At 54.7% G+C, this 18,355-nt stretch overlaps 1 protein-coding gene and 1 pseudogene across 2 annotated transcripts in view; both read left to right on the top strand.

Annotated features, from left to right (window-relative positions):
- The window catches only part of MRC2 (mannose receptor C-type 2), a 59,035-nt gene that overhangs the window by 29,019 nt on the left and 11,661 nt on the right, over positions 1–18,355 (top strand). For both annotated transcript variants that reach the window (XM_065909703.1, XM_065909702.1), the window contains exons 2-12: positions 3,897–4,298; positions 4,970–5,143; positions 5,296–5,460; positions 5,643–5,756; positions 6,275–6,421; positions 10,566–10,754; positions 10,878–11,032; positions 12,439–12,546; positions 15,221–15,336; positions 15,912–16,060; positions 16,867–17,084. In XM_065909703.1, coding sequence (XP_065765775.1) covers positions 3,897–4,298; positions 4,970–5,143; positions 5,296–5,460; positions 5,643–5,756; positions 6,275–6,421; positions 10,566–10,754; positions 10,878–11,032; positions 12,439–12,546; positions 15,221–15,336; positions 15,912–16,060; positions 16,867–17,084 — 1,937 coding nt within the window. The remainder of the gene's footprint in view (positions 1–3,896; positions 4,299–4,969; positions 5,144–5,295; positions 5,461–5,642; positions 5,757–6,274; positions 6,422–10,565; positions 10,755–10,877; positions 11,033–12,438; positions 12,547–15,220; positions 15,337–15,911; positions 16,061–16,866; positions 17,085–18,355) is intronic.
- Positions 6,840–7,991, top strand: LOC136149391 (D-aminoacyl-tRNA deacylase 1 pseudogene; annotated as a pseudogene).

Genomic DNA, 18,355 nt, shown 5'->3' with positions numbered 1-18,355 from the left:
TGGTTCTGGAAATAGAAGGTTAGCTTGTATTAGTCTGGTTCTGTGGCCAAAAGCCCTTATCAGTTAATGATAAAACATAAAATACAGTGGTTCAGAAGCAGTCAAAACCTGGCAGAGGCCAAGGAGGAAACAGCCCTTGAAAGAAAAGATGAAGATGAGGTGAGTGGTTCATTTAAGCAGCTTTCTGGCTTCCCTGATGGCTCAGACGGTAGGGAATCTGCCTGCAATGCAGGAGACCAGTGTTTAGTCCCTGGGTGGGTAAGATCCCCTGGAGGGGAGAATGGCTGTCCGCTCCAGTATTCCTGCCTGGAGAATTCCATGGACAGAGGAGCCTGGCGCTCTACAGTTTATGGAGTCGCAAGGAGTTGGATATGACTAAGTGACTAACTCTTTTCAGCTTTTCACTTTCCTCCTGAGAACACTGCCCAATTTGAGGAGCTCCAAAAGAACGGGGCAGCTTTACTGGTCAGAGTGTGGGGCTACCAGAAAAGCTAAAAATCGAGAGGGAAAATCCTAGAAAGGCAAGAGATGTCCTTGTACAAATTCTCCTAAAATATTTGGAAACTGTGCATGGGCAGAGGGACGCTTTAGGGAACCCAGCAAGAAACAGCAGTGGGGAAGAAGAGATTTCAGTTGCTGCTGAGAAGACAAGAGTTTGGAATTCAAGTTCCACTGAGTTAGAGGAGCTTGGCAATTGCCTAAGGTTTTCTTTTGAAATGCTAGAAGGGCCTCACCTTATGATTAAACCCAAGGTTAAGGGCCACACCTTAAGACTGAACTAAAAACCCGAACAGCCCCACCCTAGCAAAACCAAGCCCCTGCAGAATCAGGATGATCTACCAGCAGTTTAACTGCCTGCCACAACAAACCTCCACATTCTTTTAAGGAAGATAATGCGCCAGAGTCCCTGTAACATGTCATCCACAAGTCCAATGTGCAATAATAATAATACAAAAGAAACAGGCTCCTGGTAGCATTATCCACTATGTCCAGTATGTAATAAAATTTACTATACATGCAAACAGCAGGAATAATAAACAGAAAAAATAATCAGCAGACCCAGACTCACAGATAGCCCAGATGTTGGAAAAATGTCAGATAACCATAAATGCTGGGGAGAGAATTTGCTAGAGAGTAACTGTGACTACTCTAGATATGGAAGTCGGAGAAGGCCTCTCTAAAGATGTGACATTTTTAATACCAATCTCAGGCCGGTTAAGTCAGTCTCTGGCGTGGTACCTGGGCACCTGCGTTGCTTATTTTTTACTGCACTGTGTGGCATGCAGGAGCATGTGGGATCCTAGTTCCCCGACCAGGGATTGAACCCATGCCCCCTGCATTGGGAATGCAGAGTCTTAACCAGTGGACCACCGGGCAAGTCCCCAAGATGTGACTTTTTTTTCTGAAATGTGAAATGACAGACAGAGGAAGCAGTGCAAAGGCCCTGAGGCAGGAAAGAGTCAGGCCTGTTCAAGGAAGGGCAAGGAGGTCCGTGCAACTTAAGCAAGGGGGAGTAGTGTGATCTGAGATTAGACTGGTTAGCAGGACCAGAACATGTGGGGTATGATGGCTCATAGCAAGGAGTTTGAATTTCATTTATAGAATGATGAATTGCCTTTGAAGGCAGGAGAGAGACTAACATGACATAGTGCTTTTTCTTTTGCTTTGAGAGAAGCTGTCATTTCAAATATTTAACAGCCAATTACATTTCATTTGTTTTAGCTGTGTATACATGTCTTTTACTCATTTTCTACTATATTGGTGTCATTTTACTCCTAATTTATTATAGTTTTTTGTAGAAGCTGTTTTCATTTTAGGGAATAAACTATTTGCCTCTAGTAAGTTACATGTATTTTTGTCACTTGAATTCTAATTGTTTTTATAGCATTTTTCGTGCCATGAAAAAATTATGTTACTGAACTTACCACTGTTTTCTTTACGACTTTCAACGCGCCGGTATTATTATTATTTTTTAAAATATTTATTTGACTGCTCCAGGGCATAGTTTCACCATGTGGGATCTAGTTCCCTGACCAGAGATTGAACCTGGGCCCCCTGCATTGGAAGCACAGAACACTCCAATATTATTTTTAAAAAAAATTTTTTATCTTTAAAAGATCATGCTGCTTTCTATGATGATGGCTTGCAGAGGGAGGACAAGGCCAGCATGATGGAACAGAAAGGTCTTGGGGTTTGGACTCAGATGATGGGAGGCCAGATTTCAGCCTCAAGACTCTGGTCCAACTCTTATACTACCCATAGTCAAATTCTTTGCCTGTTGTATGGAATCATCATCATCAATAACGTTTATGGTGCTCTTATTATGTACTGGACCCTGTTCCAAACACTTTACATGTATTATCTCATTTAACCTTTACAATAGTTTCATGATGAGGGAGCTAAACAATGCACCCAACTCACACATTAAATGGCATAGCTGGGGTCTGAACCCTGCCAGTCAGACTCATGCTTTTCAGGCATGAAAATTATCCTGAAGAGCCAATGGCCAGTGGATGCAGAAGTGCTTTGGAGCCTGGGATGTGCTGTGTGTGTGTGTGTTGTTGTACTCAGTGGCAGCTAGGGCACAAAACGTGATGTCACAGAGACCTGGGTTTGCTTCCTGGCTGTGTGATACCATGACTGTGTCACTTTGTGGCTCAAACGCATGTCAGTTTCTTCCTTTCTCTCCCTTTCTCTCTCTCAAAACCTTAAAGATATAATAAAAGCCTTGAGATACAATTCACATCTCGTAAAACTCACCCATTTAAAATATGCCTTTAAAAAAAATAAAAAATAAAATATGCCTTTAATTGGGTTTTAGTATGTTCACAGAATTGTGCAACTATCATGACAATCTAATTTTATTTTTTAAACGATTGGGTTTATTTATTTCTTTGTCTGCTCTGGGTCTTAGTTGAGCAAGAGGGATCTTCAGTCTTTGCTGTGGCATGCGAACTCTTAGTTGCAGCATGTAGGATCTAGTTCCCTTGACCAGGGATCGAACCTGGGCCCTCTGCACTGGGAGCGCAGAGTCTTAGCCACTGGACCACCAGGGAAGTCCTGTGGCAATTTGATTTTAGAACATTTTCATTACCCCCTAAAGAAACCCTGTGCTTTTTCTTAGCCACTCCCCATTCCCATTACCCAACCCAGCCCCAGGAAACCACTGATCTACCTCCTATAAATTTAAATCTTGATTTCTTCATCAGTGTTTGGCAGAGGGCAGGTTGGACTTCACTGTCTTTCATAGAGTGTCTGCTCAGCGAGATGATGGGTGAGACGATGCGAGACTGGAGAAGCCAAGAGAGCCAAGTGCTGTCTAAAATCTCAGGAGTGAGATGGTTATGGGAAGTGAATGGTTGGAAGTGAATGCTGGGGGCGGGCATGGCGAGTGGTTTGGGAAGATTCTAAACGAGAGGGAAAGATGGAGCCAGTGAATGTGAGGAGCAGGGGGGAAGAGTGAGACAAAGCAGTTTCAAGCTGGAGAACTTTGCTGGAAAAACAACGCCATGTGACAGAGGTTGGGATAAAGGCTGCAGTGTGGTGTGTGATGTAAACACCTTCCCCCTCCTCCTAAGACCTTCATAAACAGTCCCCAACTTGCCATGTAGAATTGGGTTTACTTTGGGGGAGGCAGGATGGAAGGCTGAGTCCTCCTCCAGGTGCTGTGGGGCCAGGGCAGAGGCTGGCCATGTGGGCTCTGCCTTGACTGGGCACAGGGGGTCAGCCGTGCCTCTCACCACCCCACACAAAGGGCTGGTCGTGAGGATGGAGTGATTTATCACAGGAGAGAAGGCTCACAACCCAGTACCAGGGTCAGTGTCTGCAGGCAGCCTGGCCGTCAGCAGCAGCCAGGAGACCCCCGTGATGGCCTTGTGTCCTGCTTTCCCTTCCAGAGCCCAACGTCTTTGTCATCTTCAGCCATGGACTGCAGGGCTGCCTGGAGGCCCAGGGAGGGCAGGTCCGGGTCTCCCCAGCCTGCAACGCCAGCCTTCCTGCCCAGCGCTGGAAGTGGGTCTCCCGAAACCGGCTCTTCAGCCTGGGCGCCATGCAGTGCCTGGGCACAGGCTGGCCGGGCACCAACACCACCGCCTCCCTGGGCATGTACGAGTGTGACCGCGAGGCTCTGAACCTTCGCTGGAACTGTCGCACCCTGGGCGACCAGCTGTCCCTGCTCCTGGGGGGCCGTTCTGGCAACACGTCCAAGGCTGGCACCCCCGAGCGCGGTGACCAGACCCGCAGCGGCCAGTGGCGCCTCTATGGCAGCGACGAGGACCTGTGCGCGCGGCCCTACTATGGTGAGAGGCTACCCCTGGTGTCGGGCCTGGAGCCACGAGGGACAGACGCGGGGGAGGCAAAACCTTGGCCTCCACAGGCCTCTGGCAGCCAGCTCTTTCATCGTCATGGGAACCATTTGGGGATCATGGAGAAAATGAACTTCAGAGCATTTAATTTGCCTTAAAAAAGCAACAAAACCTGATACACTCTTCTAAAGATCTTGGTCAGTTCTCTCCCAGGCCCACTCTTCAAGGGAGACCCCAGGGTCACCGTCCACAGGTGTCTCCATCCCCCTTCTGCAGGGGTGAATGGGCACCGGAGTCACCCAGCGAGAGGCCTTTCCTGGTGGGCCGCTCCATCCTGGGGGCCCTTTCCCGGGATACCTCCTAGAGTGCCAAGATGGAACTTGGCATGTGAGGCAGCTGAATTTTGGACAGGTGTTAGGGGCCCTAGGGGACCCCCCTTCCCAGCCCAATGGGATGAGCAGCGGGACCTCTTGCAGGCTCCTGGGCTGACCCAGGGGCAGAGGCAGCCTTCCGGCCACTGTCTGGCATCGCTGCCCCCTCCCTCTCTCTGCTGACCCCTGCCCACCCCAGCTCCCGGGGCTGTAGGGGATTTTCCCTGAGGGATGAGCGGGCTGGGCAGCCTCTGGGGCCCAGATGCCAAGGGCCCCGGCTCCCCTCTCCTGCAGAGGTCTACACCATCCAGGGCAACTCCCACGGGAAGCCGTGCACCATCCCCTTCAAGTATGACAACCAGTGGTTCCACGGCTGCACCAGCACGGGCCGCGAGGATGGGCACCTCTGGTGTGCCACCACCCAGGACTACGGCAAGGACGAGCGCTGGGGCTTCTGCCCCATCAAGGGTGAGGGAGGTCGGCCCTGGGGTGGGGAGTGCAGCGGGTGTGGGTGGCACCCCCCACCTCCGCAGGGTCTCTGCATGTTCCTTGAGGGACCTCCCCTTGGGCCCCGCAGAGTGGGCCGGGGCGGGACCCACACCTGCTTGTCGTGGTGGCAGGTAATGACTGTGAGACCTTCTGGGACAAGGACCAGCTGACGGACAGCTGCTATCAGTTCAACTTCCAGTCCACGCTGTCCTGGAGGGAGGCCTGGGCCAGCTGCGAGCAGCAGGGGGCGGACCTGCTGAGCATCACGGAGATCCACGAGCAGACCTACATCAATGGTGAGGCAGGGGGAGGGGGCAGCGGGCAGGACCCCGAGACCAGCCCCCACCTTTGGAGCGGGCCCTGAGCCCTTTCTCCTGCTGCTGGAGGGCGGGATGCAGCTGGTGGGGCAGCGAGTGGAGGGCTGGGGCCGGGGCGAACCCCCCCCCCCCACTTCTCACTGTCGCCCTCTTGTGGTCAGGGCTCCTCACTGGCTACAGCTCCACGCTGTGGATCGGCCTTAACGACCTGGACACCAGTGGAGGGTGGCAGTGGTCAGACAACTCGCCTCTCAAGTACCTCAACTGGGAGAGTGGTGAGGCGCCGGGTTTGGGGTGCAGGGCGGCCTGGGGATCCCACAAGCACTTGGTCTCCTAGGGACTCCTTCCCTGATACCCTACTCCAGACCAGCAGAGTTGCACCCACTTCGGATTGGGTGCCAATGGTCCGGCAGCGCGTTGTCTGAATTACAAATGATGCCCTTTCCTGGGGGCATTGGGCCTGGGAGGTGGACTGGATTTCATCCCCACGCACCCCTTCAGCCACGGGCATGGGGCCCTCAGCACGCCAGCAGCCTGGCCAGGGCAGAGGGTCGAGGACCACGTGAGCCCCGGCGAGGAGGCAGGAGAGCCAAAGCGCAGTGCTGGGCATCTGAGCAGGCTCAGGCTTCCAGGGAAGCGTGAGGCTTGGGGGAGGGCTCCCGGGCCAGGGGGTGAGTTCCTCTCCCCTGGGGCGCTGGCGCCCTCCAGGGAAGCGTGAGGCTTAGGGGAGGGCTCCCAGGCCAGGGGGTGAGTTCCCCTCCCCTGGGGCGCTGGCGCCCTGCGCTCCCCACAGATCAGCCGGACAACCCGAGCGAGGAGAACTGCGGGGTGATCCGCACGGAGTCGTCGGGCGGCTGGCAGAACCGCGACTGCAGCATCGCGCTGCCCTATGTCTGCAAGAAGAAGCCCAACGCCACGGCCGCCGAGCCCCCGCCTCCCGGTGAGTGGGGTGGGCATGGGTGGTGGGGGGGCTCCTCAGGCCGCCGCCACTGCCCACCCACCCTCACAGCACAGGGGGCTCTGATCCTCCCTCTTCTTAAATGGTTCTGCTGACGTCTGAACAAATTGAGACGTGCTATTAATTCATTCGGGGATGTTTGTTGGGAACTGTGGTAAGTGCTTCACAACCCATCGTGTCCTCCCGGTGGTCACAGTCTGCTGCAGGTGATGGACATGTCAACACACAAACGGAATATCCAGAGTTATTATAAAAAATAGAATATATATTAGAGGGCTTCGAGAGGAAATTGATTAAGCTCCTGAGAGCTACGGAGGGTTTCTAGGAAGTGACATTGGATTTGGGCCTTTCAAGTGAAGTGCAAGTTTAAAAATGGCATAAAACAGTGTGGGCGGAGGGCATGACTGGCAGAGGGAAAGGGCAGGTGCAGAGGCTCGGAGACCTGGAGGGTCACAGCAGCTCTAAGGTCGGTGAGGATTGCCCCCTGAGGATTAGAGTACAGATGGACGCTACTTAAAAGCGTGGTCCCTGTCCCAGCTGCCACCACGAAGGCCGTGGTGCCGCGCGTCACCCAGGCCGGCATCGCAGTTGGAGGAGAGCAGGTAGGCGCCATCAGATGGGTCATCGGCGTGTTGCTGGGCATTTCCCTGGAAGATACACAGAAAGAACTGGAGCACGTGGCCCGGAAGATCTTAAACCTGCTTGTGTTTGAGGCTGAAAGTGGGAAACACTGGCCGAAGAGCGTGATGGACAAGCAGTATGATGTGCTGTCAGTGAGTCCTCCCTGCAGCGCGTCCTCAAGGGCAACGAGCCCGACTTCCACCTGGCCATGCCCACAGGGGAGGCTGAGGCCTTTTACAGGGGCTTCCTGGAGCCACTGTGCAGGGTGGAGAGGCCAGAGCTCATCAAAGATGGCAAGTTCACTGCCTCCCTGCAAGTCCACATTCAGAACGACGGGCCTGTGACCAGAGAACCGGGATCTCCGGCCCCTGGTGCTGTTGCCTCTGATCCAGAACACCTGTCGAAGCTTGAAAAGCAACAATAGAGGACAGAAAAAGCCAGAGCCAAAGGGCCTTCCGAATCAAGCAAGAAGAGAAGTGTGCCCGCAAGGAAGACCACAAAGCCAGCAGCAGGGCTGAGGGGGACATGTCCTCCGAGCAGGAGCCCGTAGGTAGGCTGGGCTCAGGGCATTATTGAGCAGAACTGGCTCCTGAAAAATTCATGAAAGATGTTAGACGCCTACACTACTTTAAGAATTTGGAACTGAATTCTGAAAAGGAAGATGGAAATTAAAAAACTGGGAACCAACAAAAACAGAACAAAAAACCGCCAAAGGAGTGCTTCCATTTTCTGCTGCCGCTGTGGTTTAACAGAGGAGATGGGTGCTGCCAGCGTGGACGAGGCACCCCACCCACAGGGCAGCAAGGAACACACCCAAGGGTCCCCTCAGGGAGCCATGTTGGTTCTCCTGTTTCTCAGCTTGCTTTTGGAACAGGCTGGCCCAACATCACATGTCATCGAATCCTCCTTTCACACTATGGTGTATGTCTAAGTGTCTGTGAAGGGTCCCAGATGCATTCAGGCTGTCCATGTTTTTCCAGAACAGTCGCCCGTAATAATACATTATGTGAGAACTTAAAAAAGAGTGTGGTCCCTGGACCAACAGCACCTTCCCAAGTGATGTTATAAGTGCTTATTAGAAATGCAGACTCTCGGGTGCCTCTCCCCTCCGCCCCCCCAATTAGTTGAACCAGAACCTGCATTTCACAAGATCTTAGGTGATTGGTGTGGAGTTTGAGAAGTACTGGCTTAGCGGGCACAAGGACATGAACAGTTCAGAAAGGCAGGTTGCAGCCAGCCCCTAAAGGATTTTGGCTTCCGGGTGAAATTCAGGTGGGGCCAGGTAGGCTGTGGGCGTCTTTGCAGGCTTTTAAGGCAGGGAGTGTCTTGCTCACATTTGTGATTCACCGAGGCAGCTCTAGGGGCAGGGTGCCGCGTTGGGGTGTGGCCTTCGTCCGGCGGCTTAATCTCAGAGGTGCTGATTGAGGGTAAACTCATATCCCCTGCAGGGTTGTTGAAAGGCTGGAGACCCGGCCTGGCTCAGAGGAGCATCTCCATGGGCTGGAGGGGCGGGCTCCTGCAGGAGTCCGGTCACCATGGGGTGAGCAGGGGACTTGTGTAAAGAACATACAGCAGGACAAAACAGAAATTCACGAAACACAGAAAGTGTCGAGCTTACAGAGCGGACGTTTGCTTCTGACCATTCAAGTCTTGCCAAAGGTGGATTCAGGGCCATTGGCCACTGTTCTCTCCCCTCATCCCCTAGGGGATCAGGAGCAAAGGTTTAAAACATTGGTGCCCACATCGAGGGCACCTCACCTCCCCCTGGGGGTGGACACGGGGGAGCCTGGGGCAGGCGAAGAAAGGAGGGTCACGGGACCGGTGTGGGCAGGCCTTGCCCCTGTGGCCCCCTTCAGGCCTGGCTCCTCACGAAGTCCTCTGTACCCTGGATCTGCCCAGCGTGGCTGCTGTGGGGAGCCCTCCCCTGGGGCCTCACGGATCTGCAAATATGTCTGTAACCTTGGATTTCCTCTTTCATCCCACATCTGTCTGCGTGAGGCGTATTTTCTTTTTGCCTTTTGACTGCACTGCATGGCATGTGGGATCTTAGTTTTCCAGTCTGGGATGGAACCCGCGCCCCCTGCAGTGGAGGCACAGGATCTTAACCCCTGGACCGTCAGGGGAGTCCCAAGGTGTTATTTTCTAAGCAGTTTCTTGGGTGGGCCTTCCAGCACTCATCACTCGAAGCATGTCATTTCAGAGGCAGGCGCCATCGGGCCCCTGCAGCGTCCACGTTTCCTGAGCTTCCTCCCTCCCACTAAACTCTTCTGTTCAGGTGGCAGCCTCAGGTCTTAGCTCAGCTGCTGACAAGAGATGATTGACAGGTCTTGAGCCACTGAGGGAGCCCGCTCAGGCGCTCAGCCCTCCCCATTTTGCCGGGTCTGCCAGAGACAGTATGGCCGGTCCTTGGAGCATCTCCCAGGATGGAGTGGATCCCAGTGGGGCGCTGCTTCAAGTGGGTACATGCTTTCTTGCCCAGCCAGGCAGAATCCTGCCCGAGCCCGATGTTGTGGGTGGTTTGATGAAGTCCTGTTTTCTCTTGCCAAGGCCCAAGTGAGAGCTTGTTTGCATCAGTTGCCCTGGGACCCCAATCCCTAGAGGGTGAACTTGAAATGCACGGAGATGGGGGTGAGGAGGGGCCTAAGACCGGTCGGTTTCTCAGCCCTGGGGTTCAGGGAGAGGAAAAGGGGTGGGGGAGGGAATGAGAGCACAAATTTCAACCAGCAGATGCCTGCCGCGCGACAGTGACTTCATGAGCTGCTGACTTGGGAGGGGGGTGTGTTTCCCCACCTGCTTCATCCTGGACTGATGGGTCCCTGTTCCATAGTGCTCTTTTCTTTCTTTCTTTCTTTTTAATATTTATTTATTTGGCTGCACCGGATCTTAGTTGTGACAGGTGGGACCTTCAATCTTTGTTGTGGCATGTGGGTTTTTTTTTTTTTTTTTTTTAGTTGCAGCACACAGGATCTTTAGTTGTGGCATGCAGACTCTTAGCTGCAGCATGTGGGATCTAGTTCCCTGACCTGGGAATGAACCCAGGCCCCCCTGCATTGGGAGCTTGGAGTCTCAGCCACCAGACCACTAGGGAAGTCCCCATAGATGTCCTTTAAGACCATGTCGGCGGTGTCATTTATTAAGTGAGGTGGACATGAGCTAAGCTGGAATCTTACAGCAGGAAGCCCCATTTTACAGAGGAGGAAACTGAGGCTCCTGGGGCAGTTCTGTCCTGAGTCCCCATCCATCTTTTCCTCTGAGAGCCCCGGCGGGAGGGGTCATCTTGTCTTGAGTGGAATCTGCCACCACCTCCCGGGACTCTAGCTGCCCTGAGGGTTTTGTCTTTTCAACATCCTTCGGTACTCAGACCTGTCTTGGTGGGAAGAGTTGGATCTAAGACACGTTTGGGGAGGAGGTGGACTTCAGGGCCCTGTCTGTGTTAACACCCAGGGGGTCCGAGCCCATGCTGGGCGTCTCGGCCCCCGAGCAGCGGCCTCTCTGGTCTCCGCAGATGTGTGGGCCAACGTGAAGGTGGAGTGTGAGCCCAGCTGGCAGGCCTTCCAGGGCCACTGCTACCGCCTGCAGGCTGAGAAGCGCAGCTGGCAGGAGTCCAAGAAGATGTGTCTGCGGGGCGGGGGCGACTTGCTCAGCATCCACAGCATGGCGGAGCTGGAGTTCATCACCAAGCAGATCAAACAGGGTGAGGAGCTGCCTCCCCAAGCCCGTCCCGGGGGCTCAGGCACTGTCCTTGCCTCCCCTGCCGGTGGAGAAGGCCGACCTCCTGACGTCCCCTCTCCCTTGCCGCGCCCCCCCCCCCCCCCAGAGGTGGAGGAGCTGTGGATTGGTCTCAACGACCTGAAACTTCAGATGAATTTTGAGTGGTCCGACGGGAGCCTCGTGAGCTTCACCCACTGGCACCCCTTTGAGCCCAACAACTTCCGGGACAGCCTGGAGGACTGTGTCACCATCTGGGGGCCGGTAAGAACCCTCTCTCCTTATCACAGGGCCCCCAAGCCCAGCCTCCCCGTGCCACCGCAGCTGAAGGATGTCCCGTTATTGGCTCCTGCTTGTGACACCACCCCCTTGCCTCTTGGAAGTCCCCTCTCTCCATCGTGTCTCCTTCCCTTCCGCTAGGAGAGATTGCCAGGGTTTGAATCTCCTCTCCACCTCCAACTAGCTGGGTCATCTTGGGCAAGCTACTTAACCTCTCTGTGCCTCGGTTTCCTTAGCTGAGTTTCCTTACCCTCAGGTTTCCTAGCTGTCAGTGGAACTCTAAAGGTGCCAACCTCAGAGGGTCTTCATGAGGATTAAAGGAGTTAAATGAAGCCTTTGGACATTTATCGCCTGGCAGTGATCTTGGTCCCTTGCGGGCTGCACTTCCCCGCCAGCAGGTGGCGTCAGAACCCACATTATGTGCCAAGCTCCCCAGGCAGGCCTGCTCCCTGCCAGCCCTGCCCCAGCCCGGGGTCCTGTCCTCCCAAGAAATGGTGGCCTTGTGACTGTTGGCCATGGCTGTGGCTCAGACAGTGGGGGGGGATGAGGGAATTGATACAGGGTTTCAAACAGAGTTAAGTCTGTTCCTTAAAAGACAAAACTGTAGGACAGACTGCCTTCCTCAGAGACAGAGAGGACATTCTACCTTGAGATACAGCCAGCAGTGCCGGGGACTCTAGAGGCATCTGGCTTAGAGGACGCTCTTTAAAAGTTTATGAACAGTTAGGAAATGGCTACCCACTCCAGTATCCTTGCCTGGGAAATTCCACGGACAGAGGAGCCTGGTGGGCTATGGTCGGTGCGGTTGCAGAGTCGGACACGACTGAAAATGCCTGCTTTTATTGAGCATCTGCTAAATACTGTGCATTTTCCTGCGGGCACCTCTGCCCTCTGGATGGTGCTCAAGGCAGACAGAAACTGTTGGCTGGGGGCACTGAACACAGAAGCGCTAAGGCCTTGAGGAGGAGATGAGGACTGAGTTCCTCTTCGGCTCCATCAGCGAGGGGAGGGTCTGGGCACACAGCCTCTGCTTACCCTGGATCTGCAAGTACTGACTGGACATCTTGCCAAACTGGGAATCTCATCTGTCTTGCCAGTGGTCTTAGCCAGCGTGGTGTCCTTGGTCTTTATGAAGTGAGCTAATTTAAAAGAGCACCTTTTCCATTTTGACAGTGCTTGTCAAAGTTTGGAGGCATTGGCACAGCTCCTGTGTGTGCTCGCATCAGCCTAGTGAGGCTTATAGCACTAATCCTGCACATCCCCTGTTTCCACTATGGAGCACAGACAGGTCAAGCTTCTTGCTCAGAAACACATAGCAAGTCAGAGGCAGGGCCAGGTTTGGGAGACTTGGGGCAGGTAGACTGACACTGCCTCTCACCCTGTGTCCCTAGGAAGGTCGCTGGAACGATAGTCCCTGTAACCAATCCCTGCCATCCATTTGCAAGAAGGCGGGCCAGCTGAGCCAGGGGGCCGCCGAGGAGGACCACGGCTGCCGGAAGGTGAGGGTGCTTCTGGAGCTGCCCCGGGTGGGGCCAGCCAGAGGGACTCCCGGGGGCAGGAGGGATCCTCAGCCTCCTCTGGCACCCTCCCTTTCTCCCGCCCTCCAAACTGCTCCATCCAGGAGTGATACAGGATGAGGTGGGTGGGGGTGGAAGGCTAAAGGGAGGAAGCAGAGCTCCTCACCCCACCCCAACCCTGAGCCCCCTCTCCATGGAAAGCTACAGAATTTGGAGGTGGGGGTGGGCGGGCCCCCCACCCTCAAGACTGGTCCAGTCATCACCTGCGTGGAGGCTGCTGGGGACCACCTAGGTCTCCTCTGTGTATCCTCCCTCCACCCCACCCCCTGCTTTCCCACCCATCTGCTGGCACGCACACCAGCTGTGGACACAGCGTGTGTCTGTCTTTCTCCTGGGCGGGGGGCGGGGACCAGGCCATCCTGGGTCTCCCTCCCTGTGCTCCAGCCCTAAGGAGAGGAGGGATTAGGACTGAATGTGGGAATGAATGAGTCGGGGAGAGAGGGTGTGAGTGAGGGTGAGGGCGAGTGATTGACCTGTTTCCCTCCTTCAGCCCTGTGCCTCCCGCCCCCTCCCCTCCGCCTCCAACCACTGCCGCCCCGACAAGCAGGGACGTGAGCAGTGAGGACTATGTGGGCAGGCTGCTCATAAAGGCCACTTTGTGGTGCTTGGGCCCCTGGCAGCTCCCTCTGCCGAAGCCACGTTCCTTCTGCCAGCCCCTCACTGCCAGTCTGGTTCCTCACTCTGTTTTCCTTTGGATTAAGCCCCTTATCACACCCACCCACCTGCACCCCAAACTCTCCCCCAGGGGGAGAGCAGGAAATGCCTGCAGGCATGAGCTCCAGTGGGGAGGAAGGGAGAGCACATGGGGCCGGGCTGAAGAGTGTGGGGGCCAGCGTGGTCAGGGGCTGGCGGGGGGCTCTGACCAGGCTGGGTGAGGCAGAGGGGCTATTACTAACTGCCCCGCACCAGGGCCAGCCTGGAATGGGTGGGGGGTTGTTGAGCCGCCATGGTTAACACCCCAGGAGAGCCAGGGGTCTTAGCACAGTCCTGCTGGAATATGGGGATCTGTGCCCCGCCCCCCCATACACACATATACATACACGTGTAAACACACATACGAAAATGAAGAGAAAGTGTTAGTCGCTCAGTCGTGCCCAACTCTTTGTGACCCATGGACTATAGCCTGCCAGGCTCCTCTGTCCATGGATTTCTCCAGGCAAGAATGCTAGTGGGTTGCCATTCCCTTCTCTAGGGGATCTTCCCAACCTAGGAATTGATCCCAGGTCTCCTGCATTGCAGACAGATTCTTTATTGTCTGATCCACCAGGGAAGCCCCCCAAATATGCACATATACATACACACATAAACACACATATCCACACATAGACACATATCCATACACACATACACAGTAGGCACATACACACACATAAACACACACATACACACACACACACGGGCTTCCATGGTAAAGAATCCACCTGCCAATGCAAGAGATGTGGGTTCGATCCCTGGGTTGGGAAGATCCCCTGGACTAGGAAATAGCAACCTTCTCCAGTATTCTTGCCTGGAAAATCCCATGGAGAGGGGAGCCTGGCGGGCTACAGTCCATGGAGTCGCAAAAAGTTGGACATGACTCAGAGACTAAACATCATGGACACCTACAGACATAAACACACATACACATACACACACACATAAATATGACTAAACACATACATCTACACATACATAAACACACATATACACACACCAGCTTGTTCTGAACTGGCTCCTGCCCAGGGGGGCTGCTCGCCTCTCTCCCGGGCTCCAGCCCCCACCCCCAGGTATCCCACCTGAAGGCCTGCTGGAGGCTAAGACCCTGGTAGGCACCCGGGGTCATTTTAGGAGGAGCAGGGCTGTGGCAGGGAGGGACACAGTGTCTGTGGCGTGGGTTCAGGCCTGGGCTCCACCTGTACTGTCTGTACAAAATCAAGCCATGTCTCAGAGCCTCAGGTCCTCGTCTGCAAGGCAGGGGCTGAGGCCCTCAGGGCGACCCAAGAGGCCATGGTTGGTGGGGTAAAGCCTCCCTGGTCTTCTGGGGCAGGTGGAGGGGCGGGTTGCAAGCCGGCCATGAAGGAAGGGCGATCTGCTGCAACTTTGCTGCCCCTCACTGCGGGTTTGTTCTCCGCCCCCACCGCCCTCAGGCGGGCGCCGCCTCCATTCCATTACTCCAGCTTCTCCAGGCCCCTGAGGATCAACCAACCCCCTCCACTTGCTGGCCGCTCTCCCAGCTTTTCAGCTCTCATTTCCCAGCCAGCTGGCAATTTTCCCAATACGTCTCCTGGTTCAAATACCCAAGAGAGGAGTCCAGTGGGCCACTCCTCTTTCTTGGCCAGGCCATAGGCCGGGTGACTGGCTGCCTCCCTTGGGCCACGCATCCACTCCGAACCTGGCAGCTCTGGGTGATGGTGGGCAGGGCAGTGTGGCGTGGCACAGTGCAGACACAGCATAGGAAGAGTCGGCTCTAGTGCCAAACCAGCCCCCTCGGTCCTGTGCCCAAGCCTGCAGAAAGCTCAGCGGTGCCGCTGTTGGCATCCCCACCCCGGGATTTAGGGGTGAGAGAGAAGCAGCCCTCTCCCAGACACCCCCTTTTCTGCCCACTCTCTTGAGCCAGGGTTGGACGTGGCACAGCCCCTCCTGCTACTGGCTGGGAGAGGACCCGGTGACCTACAGCGAGGCCCGGCGCCTCTGCACCGACCACGGCTCTCAGCTGGTCACCATTACCAACAGGTATGAGAGGGGGACCAACCCGCCCCGATGTCCTGGTCGAATGCGGTCCCTCCACCAGAAAGGCCAGCATCCTGCTCCAAGTGCAGAGGGACTTGAGCTTTGAGTCCCTTTGAGCGTCAGCTGTCTCCAGGGCCTTTTTCTAACATTATCATAAGAATGACTCTTGTTTATTAAGCGACCCCAGCATGGGGCAGTTCCTGGGCAGGGGGTGGGGGTGGGGGGCAGGAACAGGCCTACGTGTGGGCTGGATGCCCCAAAGAGGCCTTGAAAAGTGAGTTGCACAGTCTTGTCCGATTCTTTGCGATCCCATGGACTGTAGCTCACCAGACTCCTCTGTCCTTGGAATTCTCCAGGTAAGAGTTGGCTGTGTCAGATTTTTCTCTTAGCAAGGTGTGGAGATGCAGACAGCAGCAGGGGTCAGCTGTGTCAGATGCAGCTTCCCCAGGGGTCCCCACTTCCCTGAGCAAGTTTCTGATGGGGTGCAGCACCCAGGCTCCCGGAGCAGGACGTCTGGCCTGGAGCCCTGGGAGCGGTGGGGGTTGAGCTGCCTGCCTTGACCAGCCTCTCTCCCACAGGTTCGAGCAGGCCTTTGTCAGCAGCCTCATCTACAACTGGGATGGCGAGTACTTCTGGACGGCCCTGCAGGACCTCAACTTCACCGGCTCCTTCCGCTGGCTCAGCGGGGACGAGGTCATGTACACCCACTGGAACCGGGACCAGCCCGGTGAGCCCCTCACTCAGCCCCCTTCTTGGCGGTGCCTTGGTGAAGCTGGGAGGGCCGTGGTGGACCACCCCTGCCATGACCGAGACCCAGGGCTTCATAGGAGACAGCATTCATAGAGTGTGGTGATATGGTTAGAAGGATGGGCTCCAGAGCTGAAATGCCTGGCTCAAGTCCTGACTGCAGTTTATTAGTTGCCCATCTTTGAGCCTCAGTTTTCTCATCTGTCCAATGGGGATAATGGTACTTTTCTCACAGGGTTGATGTGAGGCTTGAATGGGTTAATATATGTAAAGCCCTTGGAATAGTGGGCATAAGACAAGTGCTTGCTATTATTCCATTTCACATTTATTATCTTAAAGCATTTTTTATAAACCTTTTATTTTTTTAATTTATTGTTTTGGCTGTGCTGGGTCTTCATCACGGGCTCAGTGGTTGCAGTGGCTTCTCTAGTTGCCCGACGGCATGTGGGATCTTAGTCCCCAACCAGGGATGGAACCCACATCCCTTGGAAGGCAGATTCTTAACCGCGAGTCCACTGTTATCTTTTTTAAGCCCTTTCAAAGTTGGAGTAGATGATGAAACAGGCTCAGAGAGGTTAAGCAGCTTGCCTAAGATCTCATAGAAGTCAACACAGAGTGAGGCTTCTGCCTTCATTTCCTTCCTGCTCTCCAGCCCCGCCGCCCCCAACCCCGCAGCGCGTGTCCCTGCAGAGATGGCCCAGCTGGCTCCCCGTGTGGGGGCCATGGAGGTGCCCCTCGGGGACGTGAAGGAGGGCTCAGTGTGTGGGTTCCCCCTCCCTCCTGCAGGGTATAGCCGTGGGGGCTGTGTGGCCCTGGCCACGGGCAGTGCCATGGGGCTGTGGGAGGTGAAGAACTGCACATCGTTCCGGGCTCGCTACATCTGCCGCCAGAGCCTGGGCACGCCCGTGACGCCTGAGCTGCCCGGGCCAGACCCCACGCCCAGCCTCACCGGCGCCTGTCCCCAGGGCTGGGGCTCAGATCCCAAACTCCGGCACTGCTATAAGGTAGGCAGCCTGTGGGCCTCGGGGTGGGGAAGAGAAACGAGAGCACAGAGACAGCATCCCTGGGTGGGGGGCGGAGGGGCGTGGTCCTGGTGGGACCCAGCCATGATCCAAGCAGGTGGGCCCTCGAGAAACTTCTCCCCTTAGGTCCTTTCTGTTGAAACTCTTGTCAGTGTCCTCTGAGGCCTGGTGCATAGCAGGTGCTCAATAAACAATTGAGGAATTGAAAAACCCCCAGAGACCATCAGTTGTAGAGACGCTCAAATGTTGGGGCCAGGCTGGCAGCTCTTTAGAATTGCCCAGGGAGCCTGATTTATATGATCCCTTATATGTGGAATCTAAAATGTGACACAGATGAACCCATCTATGACACAGAAACAAAATCACAGACGTAGAGAAGAGACTGGTGTTTGCCAAGGGAAGGGGGTTGGGGAGAAATGGAGGAGGAGGTTGGGGTTAGCAGATATAAGATGTTGTTATTAGGTAAATAACAAGATCCTACTGTATAGCACAGAGAACTATATTCAATGTTCTATGATAAATCATAATGGAAAAGGATATTAAAGAAGAATCTATATATATTTATGGGTTTCCCAGGTAACACTAGTGGTAAAGAACCTGCCTGCCACTGCAGGAAGCATAGTGTGACTCGAGTTCAATCCCTGGGTCAGGAAGATCCCCTGGAGGAGGGCATAGCAACCCACTCCAGTACTGTTGCCTGGAGAATCCCATGGACGGAGGAGCCTGGTGGGCTACAGTCCATAGGGTTGTAAAGAATAGGACATGACTGCAGTGACTTAGCACGCACACACATATATATATTTATAACTGAATCACATTGCTATACAGCAGTAATTAACATAACATTGTAAATCAATGTTTTAAACCAAAGTATAGGAGTACTTCAGTTTAAAAAAATTGAAAAATCTTCCAGGCTGTCACTATAGAGATGGGGATTCAGTGGGCTGTGGTGGGACCTGGTAATCTGTGTTTTTAAACCTGGCTGGGTTTGGGAGCCACTGAGGTAGTCCAGGGTCTTTTATTACAGAAGGATGCTGAGGTCCAGGGAGCAGAGGGCCTTGCCCACAGCAACTGTGGCTTTGCTGGGTTAAGAGCCCTGATTGCCCCACTGGTCATCGGGACCGTCTCTGGGAGGCGCCTGCGCCAGTCTTCCTCCACCAGGGCCCCCTCTCTGATGAGCAGGGCTGTCTTGACTAGCCTCGACTCCCTGCCCAGTGCAGCCCCAGCCCCCTCCCCACTCAGGTCCTGGGAGG

Source organism: Muntiacus reevesi, chromosome 18 (genome assembly GCF_963930625.1).
Source record: "Muntiacus reevesi chromosome 18, mMunRee1.1, whole genome shotgun sequence".
In the NCBI taxonomy this organism is placed as follows: Eukaryota; Metazoa; Chordata; class Mammalia; order Artiodactyla; family Cervidae; genus Muntiacus; species Muntiacus reevesi.
This window is presented reverse-complemented; position numbering and strand designations above follow the sequence as displayed.